The 15839-nt window shown below is 35.6% G+C and overlaps 1 protein-coding gene across 1 annotated transcript in view; it reads left to right on the top strand.

The window, feature by feature from the left end:
* TOPAZ1 (testis and ovary specific TOPAZ 1) overlaps positions 1 to 15839 on the top strand; it is a 43179-nt gene that overhangs the window by 13455 nt on the left and 13885 nt on the right. The window contains 10 exon segments of the mRNA XM_019631166.1: positions 2014 to 2153; positions 6874 to 6959; positions 7678 to 7803; positions 9301 to 9364; positions 10528 to 10679; positions 10884 to 10976; positions 12113 to 12228; positions 13575 to 13641; positions 14548 to 14722; positions 15385 to 15485. Of these exon segments, the coding sequence (XP_019486711.1) occupies positions 2014 to 2153; positions 6874 to 6959; positions 7678 to 7803; positions 9301 to 9364; positions 10528 to 10679; positions 10884 to 10976; positions 12113 to 12228; positions 13575 to 13641; positions 14548 to 14722; positions 15385 to 15485 (1120 nt within the window).

Raw genomic sequence — 15839 nt, 5'->3', positions numbered from 1 at the left:
GAGATAGTTCTCATACAGTTCTTTCATTTTACACTTGAAACCTATATAATTTTATTAACCAGTGTGACTTCAATAAATTTAATGAAAAAAAAATAATGCTTGCAGATGGGACTCATTAACAACCATCAAAAATATTTTTTGAGGGGGCTGCTGGATGGCTCAGTTGGTTAGAGCATGTGCTCTTAACAACAAGGTTGCCGGTTCAATTCCTGCATGGGATGGTTGAAAGACAATGACTTGGAGCTGATAGGTCCTGGAAAAAAACACAGTTACCCAATAAGAATTCTTTTTTTTATGAAGGAATAAGGAATAATGATAAAAGAAAAAAGAATGTGTACATGACTTTTATGAAGGGAAGAGTGACCGAAGTCAGGTGAACACTGCAGTTTGCAGGTATTTTATGCAACTGCAGTGATTAGTACTGAAGTTACAGTACACTTACTAGAACGTATACAAATACCAAATTTAGAGTTAGAGGACACCTTGGAGATCATCTGATCCATCCTCTGCTCCCATTTTGCTGTTGAGGCAAATACAGGTGACAAATGTGTTCAAGTCCTTTTCTATCAAAGTGTGATCCTTGGAGCAGCAGCACCATATGGGAACTTGTCAGAAATGTAAATTATTGGGTCCCACCCCCCATCCTAAGAAATCACAAACTCTGGAGGTGGGGTCCATGAATTTGTGTTTCAACAATACACCAGCTGTGGATACATGCTAACGTTTGGGAACAATTGTATTAAGGAAAAGCCTAGGTAAGAATTAGATTGGCACAGGAGCCCAGTATGATTCCTGACCATTTGGAGATTTTTTTTTTTTTTTTTAGCTGAGCCATCCTGCTACCTGTTGGCAGCTCAGCGGCTGCTCAGCTCGGGCTGGGCATCGAACCGCTGTTGCTCAGAGCTCAAACACTTTGGAGATTTAAAAAAGTGACAGGATTAACTTTTTTTTATGTTAAAAGCATTTTGCTTACAAACTAAATACTGCTGAATTTTATCTCCTTGGCTCTGCCATAATGACCAGGAGTATGACATTGGGCAAGTCACTACATTACCCTGGGCTTCAGCCATCCAATCAAAAATTAAAGATTTTTGCTAGGGAACCTCTTCCATCTATAAAATTCCATAATTCCTATTTCTTTGTTTTATGTTATCACTTTTGTTTTATTTGAAGGGGGGTTATGTTGATTGATATCAGTGATGTCCCACGTTGGGGAGAGAAGTAAGTACCTATTTTGTGTATAATTTTTAAACTCCATCAGTGTGCCTAAGTTTCAACTGTTACAAGTGTGTACCCCTCTTTTTACTATTTTTATTCTCTTCTAAGCCTGGAAAAGCTTATTAGAATTGTTTTTAAGGTAAAATATTATAGTATCTGAATGATCTTTCTCCTAAAAGGTAAATTCATTTATATCTGTCAGTTCTGAGATACTTCCTCCCCTCCCCCTTGCTTAAGTTATTTTGCTAGACAACTCACCTCCAGTTTAAGTTTTTCTAAAATTGGTTATATAGAATCTCACATATTAGAATATAGGCAAAGCTGTTTAAATCAACAACAAAGAACAATACAATTTTTATAGCTTTTTCCCAAAGGAAGCTCTCAAGTACATGTATCAATTTATTATATATACTTGTCCTGAAGATTAATTTATGATTCATTCATTTTATTGCATTTGCAATAGAGTAGTTGAATGATCTTTTCTGGATTAGAATGCTAGCCCAATTCCTCCTCAGACCTTCTGTCTGGCATGATCAAAAATACTTTGCTCTAGTTTTAACCCCACTGCCTCACTCCTACCCCTCCCTGAGTCATTTAATAAGCTTTGGTTTTCTAGTTAAGAAGGCAGAAACAACCTGTTGAAAATACTGACGAATCATAGTATGATCAAAGCATACAGCACAGAATATAGCATATACATAGCATTAGGTTGTGTTTCCACTTAATTTGATTCTCATTACTTTAATGTTTTTGTAATAAATTTAAATTCTGATTTTGCTTTTTCTGCTCACACAGCAAAGATTCTAAAATTGCGGAGAATATGGTTGGTGAAGGTCAGTTAATAGCACTGGGCCCCAAACCTCTGTGCTTATCAGTGCCACCTTTAAATCTAAATGCTTATCAAGAAGACACATTACTGGAGCCCTGGACAATTGGTACCATTTTCTTATTAAGTTCTGTTGGCTTTTGATAAGATAGAAATTATATAGGAGGTTTTTCCACCAAAAACAAGAAAAGGTTTAAAAAAATCAAAACAAGCATAGAATGTGTTAAAATTAAAAGGTTTGTGGACCTTTACATAGTACTTTTGCTGGAACAATTTCTGAAATATCTGTATTTATGTGATAATGGTAGTACAGGTAAATTACAGGTTATACCTGAAATATATTTTAGTTTATTTTAGAATTCGTGTCAATTCTTTTATAATTCATGATGCTTTGATAAAAATAAGGTAGACTAAGGAATGACCTTACTACAGTAAAATCTTCTGTATCTTCCCATTACTGACCTCATGCCACTGGTATTATAGCTGCAAGTCCATGATGGTCACGTATTTTATCCTAAAAAGCCTTATAGGTTTCATAATGAAAATTACTGAAAAGCTATGCAGCAAAAACTTCAGCTTGTTCCAAATTATATCTGGATGCTGCTGAAGTGAAAAATGAAATTATTTAAAATAAACATTTTTTTATTTTTATATTTTCAATTACAGTTGACATTCAATATTATTTTTAGGTGTACAGCATAGTGGTGAGACATTTAAATAACTTACAGTGATCCCCTTTATAGGTCTAGTACCCACCTGGCACCATACATAGTTATTACAGTATTATTGACTATATTCCCTATGCCATACTTTACATCCCTGTGAGTATTTTGGAACTACAATTTGTACTTAATCCCATCACCTTTTTCACCCAGTGACCCAACCCCCCTCCCATCTGGCAACCATCAAAATGTTCTCTGTATCTTTGTGTTTCTGTTTTATTTGTTCATTTATTTTGTTCTTTAGATTCCACATACAAGTGAAATCACGTAGTATTTGTCTTTCTCTGACTTATTTCACTTAAATAATACCCTCTAGGTCCATCCATGTTGTTGCAGATGGCAAGATGTCATTCTTTTTTATGGCTGGGTAATATTCCATTGTATATATGTACCACTTCTTCTTTATCCATTCATCTATTGGTGGACACTTAGGTTGCTTCTATATGTTGGCTATTATAAATAATGCTGCAGAACATATGGATGCATATGTTTTTTTCGAATTAGTGTTTTGGGTTTCTTCAGATAAATACCCAGAAGTGGAATTACTGGGTCCTTCTTTGCTTCTTGTTATAACCTTTGGTTTAGTCTGGTATAAATATTACTACCTAGCTTTTGTTTGTGTGTTTTATTTTCATTAAATACCTTTTTCTCATCCCTTTACTTTCAGTCTGTGTGTGTCTTTCGATCTGAAGTGACTCTCTTGTAAGCAGCATACGTAAGGGTCTCGTTTTCTTATCCATTCAGACACCCTATGTCTTTTAATTGGAACATATAATCCACTTACATTTAAAGTAATTGTTTATAGATATGTAGTTATTGCCATTTTATTATTCATACTTCTGATCATCCCTCCTCCTCCTCCTTCTCCTCCTGGTCATGAACTTCTTTATTTCTTCCTTGTCTGGGAAGCTCTTTATCGCTCCTTCAACTTTAAATAGCCTTGCTGGATAGAGTAATCTTGGTTGTAGGTCTTTACTTTTCATCACTGTGACTATTTCCTGCCAATCACTTCTGACCTACAAAGTTTCTGTTGAGCAATCACCTGATAGTCTTATGGGAACACCCTTATACGTAACTAGTTGTCTTTTTCTTGCTGCTTTTAGGATTCTGTCTTTAATCTTTGGCATTTTAATTATGATGTGTTTTTAATTATCTGTTTTGCACTTCCTGGGCTTGTATATCTATTTCCTTCACCAGGTTAGGACGTTTTCAGTCATTATTTCTTCAGATAAGTTCTTGATCCCTTGCTGTGTCTCTTCTCCTTTTGCTACTCCTATGATGTGAATGTTGTTATGCTTGATGTTGTCCCAGAGGTCCCTTAAACTATCCTCATGTTCTTAAATTCTTTTTTTGTTGTTGTATGATTGGGTGTTTTCTGTTACCTTGCCTTGCAAATCACTGACTTGATTCTCTGCTCCATCTGATCTGCTATTGATTCCTTCTAGTGTATTCTTCATTTCAATTATTGTATTTCTGACTAGTTCTTTTGTATGGTTTTTGTGACCTTTTTTATGCTTCCTGTCTTTGTTGAAGTTCTCACTAAGTTCCTTGAGTATCCTTATAACCAGTGTTTTGAATTCTGTCTCTGGTAGGTTATTTGCCTCCATTTCGTTTAATTCTATTTCTGGAGTTTTCTCCTGTTTTTCATTTGGGATGTATTTCTTTGTTTCCTCATTTTGGCTGTCTCTCTGTGTTCATTTCTATGTATTAGGTAGATCTCCTATGTCTCTCAGTCTTTACCAGGTGGTTTTATGTAGTAGGTGTCCTGTATGGCCCCGTGGTACAGTCTCTCTGATCACCTGCAACATGTGCTCCAGGAGTGTCCCTTGTGTAGGTTTTGTGTGACCTCCTGTTGTAGTTGTTGCCTTGATGCTGTTGGCTGGGATTGACCCTCAGGTTATCTGTGGGGATTGGCCATGACCACAGCATCCAAGCTGCTGTGTGGGGCTGACCCTACAGAGCGAGATTTGCCCCGATGGGCTCTGGTACCTGCCGAAACCACCTTTTAGTGTGCCACTTATGGGGCTAATCTGATGGTGCTCTGATGTGGTCTAAAGCCAGCCTCTAGGTGTGTTGGTTCTGGGGCCTCTTGAGAGGGGCTCCTATGTAGGCCAAGGTCAGCCACTGCCTGTGACTGGCTTGCAACTACCTGGTCGAAGCTACAAAGTGATCTGTGGTTGATTACTGCCTGTGCTAGACCTGGAGGCACATGGGAGAGGCCACACTATGAACCAAGTCTGGCTGACACCAGAATCAGGCCTGGGGCTGCTCAACAAAAGACACAGGGTACCCCAAGGCCAACTACTGCCTGCCAGCTCCCCATGAGGCACAGCCACTTAAAGACCCTGGGGCAGTATGTGAGTTGAATGGGGCAGGGTCTGAGCGAGTCACCACGGTGAGGCCAGTGGTGTTCACCAGGTTAATGCAAAAGCAACTTTGGCACCAGTGCTGAGCCTGGGCCACTTGATAAGTCACACAGGATCCACTGAGTCCAGCGCCACCTGCCTGGGGCCTAAGGATCTTTGAGAGCTTTAAGGAAGATGGCAGCATGGGCAGAAGCTACCTGCCTACCCCTGAAAGAGCCTCTGGTGGTGTGCAAATTGAGTGGGGCAAGATTTCTGGGAGACATCAGGATGGGGCAATTGTTCACCAGATGAATGCAGATTCAGATTTGGTACCCACCTATAGGCTATGGCGGGGGGTTGCGGGGGAAGGAGGGCTTACATAAGGACAATGGCAGCTGTCCTTCCAGCCCTCACCCTAAAGCCCACAATTTTCTCCCTGTATGTCTCTGGCACCTTTCAAGCTGCTGTCTCTTTGCCAGAACTTAGGGTGAGTACCTGTGAGTAAGTCTGTGCATAGGCCACTTAAGAGAACACCTGGGTTTCCAGCAGCCCTCCATCTCCTCCAGATAAATGGAATCCCTGCTGATTTTTCACAGCCAGATGTTATGGGGCTCTTCTTCCCAGCACTGGTGCTCCAGGCTAAGGAGCCTGGTGTGGAACTGGGACCCCTCATTTTTTGGTGGAACCTTTGCAGCTGAGATATCCCTCCTGATGGTCAACTGCCACATGTGGGTGTGGGACCAGCCCATTTTGCATCTCCATCCCTCCTACCAGTCTCGATGTGGCTTCTTCTGTATATTCCTTATAACTTCTGTTCAGCTAGTCTTCAGATGGTTCTTCAGGTTGATCTATAATTTAGTTGTAATTTGTATGTGGTCATGGGAGGACATAAGCACAGCATTAACCTACTCTGCTACCTTGACCAGAATCTGGTCAATAAAAAACATTTTTATTATTTTATCTTAGAAAAAAATTTTAAATGTCCGTATTCTCATTTTAAAAGACCAACATTAAGGGATGTGATACCTGGTATATTCATCACCTCAGGTTGCCATAACAAAATACCAGACTAGGTTTAAACAACAGATTTATTTCACATGGTCCTAGAGGCTAAAAGTCCAAGATCAAGGTTCCAGTAGTTTTCAGTTTCTGCCTCTCTTCCTGGCTTACAGATGGCTGCCTTCTTGCAAAGTCCTCACATGGCCTTTCCTTGGTGGAGAGAGAGAAAGCAAGCTCTCTGGTGTCACTTCTTATAAGGACTCCAATTCAGTCAAATCAGGGCCTCACCCTTGTGATCCCATTTAACTTTAATGCTTCCATTAAAACCCCTATCTCCAAATAAAGTCACATTGGGGGTTAGGGCTTGAACATATGGGTTTGATGGGGACACAATTCAGTCTGTAGCACCTGAGTTTCTCAGTAGATATCTTCCCTTAGACAAAGACTATACACAATAAACCTAACTCAGAGACAATGATTTGAATGTAGTGCTCAACGCTGTTTTAAGGCTTTTAAGAAAGTATCTTCAGCTTGTAATGAACTTAAAATTCTAAATGTAGGTCTAGAAACACTTAAGGAGCACCTAAGAGGTAAATCATTCTGTATATCACAGGAACACCCCCATGGCAGCGCAGCCTGTGAATTGAGCATGAAAAGTCCAAGTGAAACTTTAAAACAGATAGTAGTGGTCACCTGTTCCATTGTTATGAAGGGAATAAGTTGTTACCTATTGGTGTGTAATGTCATTCTTAATCATTTCTAGATTTCAGATTTCTAGGAAAACATTCTCTCCCAAAGTTGCAGAATCCTGAAACTAGTGAAACAATTACGAGGGAAAAAAATGTAGGGGTAAGTCCACCATTTAAAAAAATAATCTTATAAAGCACATACTCTGGGCCTTTCTGGATGTATTTCCCTGAGTCATTTTTTTAAGCAGTTCTAGACATCATACAGATTTTGAATTCGGGTTGGTGGTAAGAGGCAGAAAATGAGTAGTGATTCAGAGGATATTTACAAATAACGTAAGAGATTGAAAGCAGAGGAGGGGGCGGATATTCATAACAGAAAATACAGAATGAGTATTTCCTGTGATGAAAGGGACAGCTAGTGATATAGAGCAGTTTATAGGAAAATTCTGTTGTAAAAAGCTTTGATTCTGTCAGTTGCCTTTTCCTGTTAATCAAAAAAAAACAGGAAAATGTTGATTCTAGTAAATGCATTTTAAATATGATATAATAGAATTAACTTTTGTGAAAGCAAAAGAGGCAGATACATGAGAAGGAAGAGGGAATGTATAAGCTTTTAAAAAGACGTAAAGTAAAACAATAACAACATTGATGGAATATTTTACACTAAAGGAAATTGCAAAAATTCAGACATCTCACTTTAAATTGATTTTTTTCATTATTTTAAAAAATATAAACTGAAGTTTTATTATTATCAAGTCAGCAAGCAATTTATCTTGATACTGTTTGGGGAATATATTTCTAGTTGCTTCAAATGCTTTCTCACTTGATTATAAGTGTTTTATAATTAACAAAGAAAGGGAATTTGTCTAATTTTCTAGGTGTCCCAGAAGCCCCTAGGGTTGATGATACCCCATAGATACTGCAAATTTCATTTCAATACGTTACGTGGCTGTGAGCGATCACAGTGCAAGTTTGCTCATGTGCCTGATCAAGAGGATGAAAAGGTAAAATACATGAATTCTTTGAAGTAGAGATATTTTAATAACCATCTCACTCATATATTTTAATTTAGATTTTCATTGGCTCTTAATAGATGAACATTGCCTGATTTGGGGCTTTAAATAAATGAAATCATGCTATCTGTATGCTGTTGTTTCTGGCTTTTTTCAATATTTTTGAGATTCATCTATATTTTTTTACTTAATTGTAGAACTTTCTTTCTCATTGCTATGTAATGAATATTCCATTGTGTGAGTAGATCAAAATATTTTGGTTGATAACTATACTTTTGATGGGCATTTGGATAGTTTCTAAATTTGGTGATTACAATAGTGATGCTATCAGTGTTCTGCATGTCTTTAGGTGAACATATGTACACATGATGGGTTATACTAAAAAATGGAATTGCTGGGTCACAGAGTCTGCATATGTTCAACATTAATATATACTGCCAAGCATTTCCATAGTGACTTACCAAATTATACTCTCACCAGCAATGTCGGAAAGTTCTGGTTGTTTCACATCCTCCCCAGCTCTTGGTATTATCAGCCTTTTGATTTTAACCTTTTTGGTTGGGTAGGGAATGATATCTTCCCTGATGTTGCATGAAACTGAACCTCTTTCAAGATCTTTATTGGACATTTGGATATCCCCTGTTTTAAAATATCTAAGTATTTTGCCTATATCCTATGGGTTTGTCTTTTTCTTATCCATCTTAAGAATGCTTTACACATTATAGATACAAGTTCTTTGTAGGATGTATATATTGCAAATACCTTTTTTACTTTACAAGTTGCCTTTTTACTCCCTTAAAGGTGCCTTTGATAAACAAAATTTCTTAAATTTTATAGAGTCCAATTTTGTGAATTTTTTTTCTTTTACGGTGTTAACTTTTTGCATCCTGTTGAAGAAATCTTTGCCAAAATATGAAGATGTTCACTTATATCTTCCTTTAACAGTTTTACTTTTTTGCATTTAGAACTCTAAGCCATCTAGAATTGATTTTTGTTTATGATATGAGTTTAAGATACATTTTTTTCCTATGTGGATCTCCAGATTACCCAACACCATTTACTAAAAGGACCATCTTTTCCCCACTGCACTGCAGTGTCACCATGTCATAAATTATCTGATTGTATATAAGTGGGTCTATTTCTAGCCACTCTGTACTAATCCTTGAGTTTATTCTTCAGTCAGTAAATGGTTATTTTTTTAATGACCTAAATAAAGCTATTCATTGTAGTGTTCAAGGATTTTCTCCCGTTCCCCAATTTCTTGCTAATTTTTACTGTATTTTCTTGACAGCGCTTCTCTATATAAGGTTTTTGTAATGAATTCAGTGTGCATTTCAAATCTGCAGGTTAACCTAATGTCAGCTTCTTTATTCCATTGCTTTAAGTTCACTTAAAAAGAAATGGAATAAGTATAAAGACAATATTGAAATTGGTGTAGTTTTTATGAAATATAGAAAGGTAATTTTACATTTTTTGTGACTTTTGCAGGTTTGCATGGATGTGTTTAAGAAATACATAAGTATCAACGATGTATGTTTGCTACAACGTGCAGGTATGAAACAATGGAATGATTACTATAAATTCATTTTACCACTTTAACCATTTTTAAGTATACAATTCATTGGCATTAAATACATTTGCAGTGTTGTGTAACCATCACTAGTATTTGTTTCCAGAACTTTGTCACTATTCCAAATAGAAATTCCATATCCATTAAACAATATCTTGATCTGCTTCTTATATAGGCAACTGTGTAGATACTGCAAAGTGAATAGCAGGAAGAATTTAACTGTATGTGCCCAGGAAAAAGATTGTAGTATATAAAGAAACTTTAGAATGAAGCTTACTATTATTATACTGTACTATTAAAGTTGTTAAAAATTGTTATAACTTCAACATTAATTTTTCTGTCATACTATTTAATTTTATCAGTAGCTACTCACTTTCCCAAGGAACACCAAGTAATGTAGACAGTAATAAGTATTTGGACAGAAATAATTAACACAATACGCAAAGTAATTTTTACTAGAGCAATTTCAGCTAAGGTGTGGAGATTTTGACCTGGGAAATTTTGGAATGGGGAAAAAATAATTAATGAATGACCCCAATTAAAATAATTGTAGTAAAATTAATGGGGGGGAAATTAGAAATGGTTTAAGTGTTGTATGGAAAATTGATTAAGAAACTGAATTGACATTTAAAAACCACTTTCTGAAAGGAAATTAATCAGTGTTGTAATTTTTAGTAGAATGTTCATAATTACAAACTGGAGTAAAAAATATCCCCAGGGTCAACATGTTGGTGGGGTTAAAACAACAAGAAAGGGTGTGTGTCAAAATAGTCTGTATCCATCCCCAGAATATAGAGTTGCTCATACATGACCAGGCCACTGCCTGAAGTATCACTGGGAGTGTGGCTTCCTAGGAGTTCATACTGAGGCCCTGATGTATGAGGCAATTTGGACCTATTTTTGGTGGAGAGCACATGAGTTAGCTCCCAATCTAGTGCCTAACATGCCTGGCTGACTTCAAATGTTACTGCCACTAACTTTTGCTTTAAATTATTTTTGTCAATTATTTCTGATACTGGAAATGTACCTTTCAAGAAAATGAATTTATATGACTCAATCTTGACTATAGAAAAATTGTCTAATTTAGAAAAGATGAATATCTTAAAAGTAGTAAATGACTTCAGTATATATTTTTTCATTCACAGTAAACATGTTTATGGAATATTACAGAAGGTTTTCTCCCAGTATACACTTTGATTTACAAGTGCTAAATGACCTTCTAAATTCTTTACTCAAACATTGTTTATTGAAAGAAGTATTTCAGGTAGTGAACCTCAGCATAATGGTTAAAATGCTGGTAAGTAACCTGAAAATATGTATTTTTTAATAAATTATTTCCTCTGTTTTATTTCTTGTTTGTATAATTTAGAAGTTAAATTTCCATGTTTGTTGACTACTTCCTAGAGAACACTTGTGTTTTTCAGCATAAACGAATTTGAGAGACTTAAGGTGTACTGAGAGAAGACATGAAAGTGAGTGTAATTTCTTTTGTTTTATCCAGCCTACTCTGAAAATATTATTAGAAATATTTGAGCATGTGGCAACTATGAAATTAAGGAATGCTGTACCTGCTTTAATTGATATCTTTTGCAAGGTATGGTTTTATTTTATCTCTTTTACTCTCTGATAATGAATAATCAATGAAAACAATAATGATTTAGAAAGAAAGAATGATTTTCAAGAAAATAATTTCCACTTACACTCTTAATCTGCCTTTTATTCACATTCTTGATGCCAAAGAATTCTATTTTCAGAAATGTCCTTTTTCTCCTGAATTAAGGTTTATAAACAGACTCCAGTGACTGACAGGCCTTCCCCTTAAATGAATAGTTTCAAGCACTCCAGGTGACTTCTTTCTGATTCATGAACTGTCCTCATATCTACACCTTAAAGATGATTAAAGAAAATTCTCCTCTTACAAAAGATTTAAGGTCATTTATAACAAAAATAAATACACAAATCAATATATAAATAGAAAACCAAGACCAAAACAAAGAAAGTAGATAGAGAGAAAAATGGTGGCTAGCAATTAATTTTATATTTGGCATTAAACAAAAAAAACTTCTTATGACTCTCTAAAAATCCATTAAAATTTTTTACTTTTGTTGACTACTTCCTAGTATTTGGTACTACCTAGCCATCCATTTTAGAATAGGCCTAACAGCAGGAAGCCACCCATACTCCTACCCCACACTTCCCCACCTTCACTTTCTTTAGGAAGCAGCGTTGGAACTCCTCTAGCGGATGAACAAGTATTTCAGTCACTATTTCTAGAGCCACATTACAGAACTTGACAGAAATACTTGCCTGGAAATTTTTGAATCAGCAATCACTCACCACCCATAGTCGTTGTAGAAACTTCAGTTTGCTCCTCCTCAGGAACTTTACAGTCAGGAATAAGGTATATGCCAGTGCTGTACTAAAGGACACAATGAGGTTACTGAACAAAAGGTAAAGTGATAACATGGTTGAGATAACTTGGAGGACAGGAAGAATATTCAAGTTTCGAGTTCAAATTATTTTCATTTTTACTTTAAATTCTTGAAGTAGGGTGTCTTACTGTGGTTCTCAAATATTTGGAGAAAATATACTTTCAGTTTTTTTAAGGAATTTTAATTGTACTTGTCTTTGTTTCACTTCTTCCATCAGTCTCTTTAGTTGTTTCATAAACATTGGTTTTCAACTCATTGGTATTTTTATAAGAATGACTACTTTTTTCCTCTTCTACAGCTTATTGAAGCTGGGATGGTGCTTGACCCAGAACACTTCAACTACATTGTTAAGCTCTTATACCAAGTGCAGGCTTCCAAACAAGAAATAACTGCAGTTCTGGAAATGAAATCCAGGTAAGAAAAATCATTATAATTAAGGCATGTGTATACCAGGAGTGCCAAAAACATGTACACACATGACTTGTGTTCATCTTTTGTTATCGGTATATACTGAGTATTAAATTTTAATAGTTTTTTTCCTTAAAATGTGTATACCTTTTTTTGACACCCTTTGTATATTGGTGAGGACTTATAATGGATGAAGGCAAAGCACTTATCACTGTTCACATGTCCAAACATCTAGATAGTTGACCACTGTAAGCCTTTCTCCCATCTCTTGGCTGTGTCTTAGTCACATTATCATTAGCCATGCTGCCTCTAGCCAACCCTCCTGGCCAGCTTCACCAAATCTTTCTCTGTACCTGATCTCATCTCAGAGCCTGGCACATAGAATGTAAAAGGAATCTTGCCTATCCCATTTCACAACTTAATTCCACTTAGTGCACTCTCTTACATGGACATAAATTACCTTAATTCTTTTTTCTGTTTCATTCTCTTTCTTGTCATATTAGCTAAATAATTTTAATGCCTCTCCTTCATTCTCTCTCTCATTTACTTTCTCTATTCAGCTTATGGCCCTCCAAAGGCCTTTTTTTTAAAAGTGACAATTATAAGAGTAATACCGTAATATACCTATATCAATTAAAAGAAAAGCCATGAGTTTTACCCCCAAAAAATGTAATTATTCCATATATAGAGAAAAGTCTACAAATCATAAGTATTTAAATGAACCATATGTTTTTAATGAAATCAGATTTGATCAAGTGCAAATGATAGCAACCACCAAAGCCCTTGAGAATGCCCAGAAAGCTCCTTCTGATAGCTTCCACAGCTGCTGTTATCTCATCATCCTTGAGTACAGAGGTTTCCAAACTTTCTTGGTCCACAATGTCCACAGGTCAAAAGAAATAGGTTAATAGTATTGTTTATTAAATAGTTAGATCCAAACAAGTTAATAGTTGTAGTTTGACAGTGTCTGACAGAAAGAAGCCTCTTGAAAATTTCAAATAGACTGTGGGTTTGCTCTAGTAGTGCCCTGGATGCCATAGAGATACAAGAGCTGAGGTTTAATATTTTTTCTTTTTTTATCCACAATTATTCGAAGCTTGGGTATCTTCTGCCTTCAGATTAGACCGAAGGTATGGTTTCATGTGGAATTTGCTTTTTCCTTCTTGTTGCCTAAGGTTTGGAGAGGAAATAGTGTGAGGTAGGTATTTTTTTAGCTCTAGAGAACTTTTATAGTTCGTTACTGCATTCTTTTCCCTCCAGTCTCTTAGGTATAATCTGTAAACTAAATGAATTAAGAGCCATAAGTGACTTTTTGGAGGTTGAACTTAATTAACTCTTTTCTATTGTTAAAGGTTACAAGTGAGTCAATTTAAAAAGAGCTGGACCTGTGATTTAGATTTAGCCTTGAATGAAATAGAGGTATGACACTTATGTTTTCAATAAATTGCTGGGATCTTTGAAAACCAATAACGATAAACTTTGAATAGTATGCCCATATTAGGAAAAGTTTTAGAAGTGTGGCTCTTATACAGAGAAAATGCTCAAGGAAAAGAAGTTTAACTTTTTTTTTATACTTTGAAATGTAAACATAATTTTTAGGATTGTGGACGATTATAAAAATATTATTTTAAAATTAACTTATGTTAAGGTATAATAATCTAAAGCTTAGCCTTTAATTCTTGTTGCTGGATAGACTCACTAGATGCACAACAAAGTTGGCTTACTTGTCATGATCCATGGATGGCTGCAGTATGTGAAATGACAGGGGAAAGCCAAGTGCAGTGTGCCCTTGCCAAGCATTTAGAGTATAAGAAATAGAGGACTTTCCGTATGATTTTACTTTTTAATTGAAGCTCATCTTTGTACTCATCTAATGATTGTTGGTCTAGTCTTTAGTATTTATATCCTTGAAACAATTTTTTGATTGGTTGGTGTGGAAAATTATTTCTTAGTTTATAGTAGAAAATAATAGGAAGATAGTAAGTTTACTGAAATTTACTTTGTAGCCCCTTGTGTAGAAGAAGTTCCATAAAATCTATCTTCACTGTCTAGTTCAGGTTTGAGGGTGACATCATTAAGGGTATTAGCAATTAAAACAAATGTACATTGCCATTGAGAACTTACAAAGGCTGTGCTATATTCAGAAAATCAAATTGTACAACAGCATGTTATTGATGTTATAACACTTGTAAGTTTATAAGATTTGCAGAGATTCTTATTAACTTCTGTATATCTAATGCCTGCATATGCTTACCCCATAATATGTCTGCATAAATGACTCCTTTCTTTCTTTCTGTTTTGTTTTGTTTTTAATAATTCTGATAGCATTGTAAAGAAAAAGGCGACTGGACCAAATTGGGAAATTTATACATTAACGTGAAAATGGGCTGTGAAAAATTTGCAGATTTCCAGAGATTTTGTGCTTCTATTGCTGAAACACTAACAAAAGACTATAAAGAAGAGAGACCAGGTGTTCCATTTTGTGAATTTGCTGAAACAGGTAAAATGTCACTATTTTGGTGTGAGTTTTGTGTCTGAGTGTGGTGCAGTGTTCTTAATAGGAATGTAGAGTTCTTAATATTTTCCGTGTTGGGATAAGTTAATATTGCATGTTTCAGATACTTCTCCTTCTCTTTGTAAATTTTTCCATCTATTTTATTGTTAAGTTAGATTAATAATATAAGGTCGAAGTTTGGTGTTTTAATATCAGATGTTTCATGTTCTTAATTTTCTTTTCATTTATATTAGTAAAACTATGGCTAGCAAATTATATTGGAGCACCTGAATTTTGGAATCGTTACTATCTTCACTATTACAAGTCAACAAAATTCATATATTTTTGAGTCTTTTTCTCACATGAGCTCTTCATTGCTATATTCTTTATCAGGTGTTGGCAAGTTTTTCCTGTAAAAAACAAGATAGTAAATATTTCAGGCTTTGTACACACCACATATGATCTGTGGCACATAGTTTTGTTTTGTTTTCAAACAACCCTAAAAATAAAAAAATTCTTAGCTCACAGGCTATATAAACACTGGCCAGGGGCCACAGTTTGTCGACACCTGGTGTTTGTGGTAGTATAAATAATTCCATATTAATTTGCCTTTTTCATCACTTTAAGTGACTATTTCACTTTCTTCCACTTGCCTGCTTTGTTTTCAGTTAGCAAAGATCCACAAAACAGTGAAATAGATAAAACTTTGCTGGGAAGAATCGGAATCAATGCTATGTACTTCTATCACAAGCTGTTGCAGTGGACCAAGGTACTTTATTCAGTTTCTGTTTTGGCTTGGTATAGAGAGTGTTAGTTTTAAATTTTTGAACAGACTATAGGTTAATCCTGCAAGTTCCAAATTTGCTAATAATCATCACAATTCAAAATGAGCCCTAGACTAGTCAGTGAATTATTAGGTGGTATATTAAGCAAATGTGGAAAGGAGGTGGCATGAGACTGGCTACTGTGAAGAATTTCAGTATGGGGAACACTTAGGAAGCTGTACTAAATGTCCTATTTATTTGAAGCAACTATTAATTCAGGACTTACCGTATTTGCCGGCGTATAAGACGACTGGGCGTATAAGACGACCCCCTAACATTTCCACTCAAAATACAGAGTT

The sequence above is a fragment of the Hipposideros armiger genome, unplaced genomic scaffold (assembly GCF_001890085.2).
Source record: "Hipposideros armiger isolate ML-2016 unplaced genomic scaffold, ASM189008v1 scaffold_18, whole genome shotgun sequence".
NCBI lineage: Eukaryota > Metazoa > Chordata > Mammalia > Chiroptera > Hipposideridae > Hipposideros > Hipposideros armiger.
The sequence above is the reverse complement of the archived record's forward strand: the minus strand, read 5'-3'. Positions and strand labels throughout refer to the sequence as shown.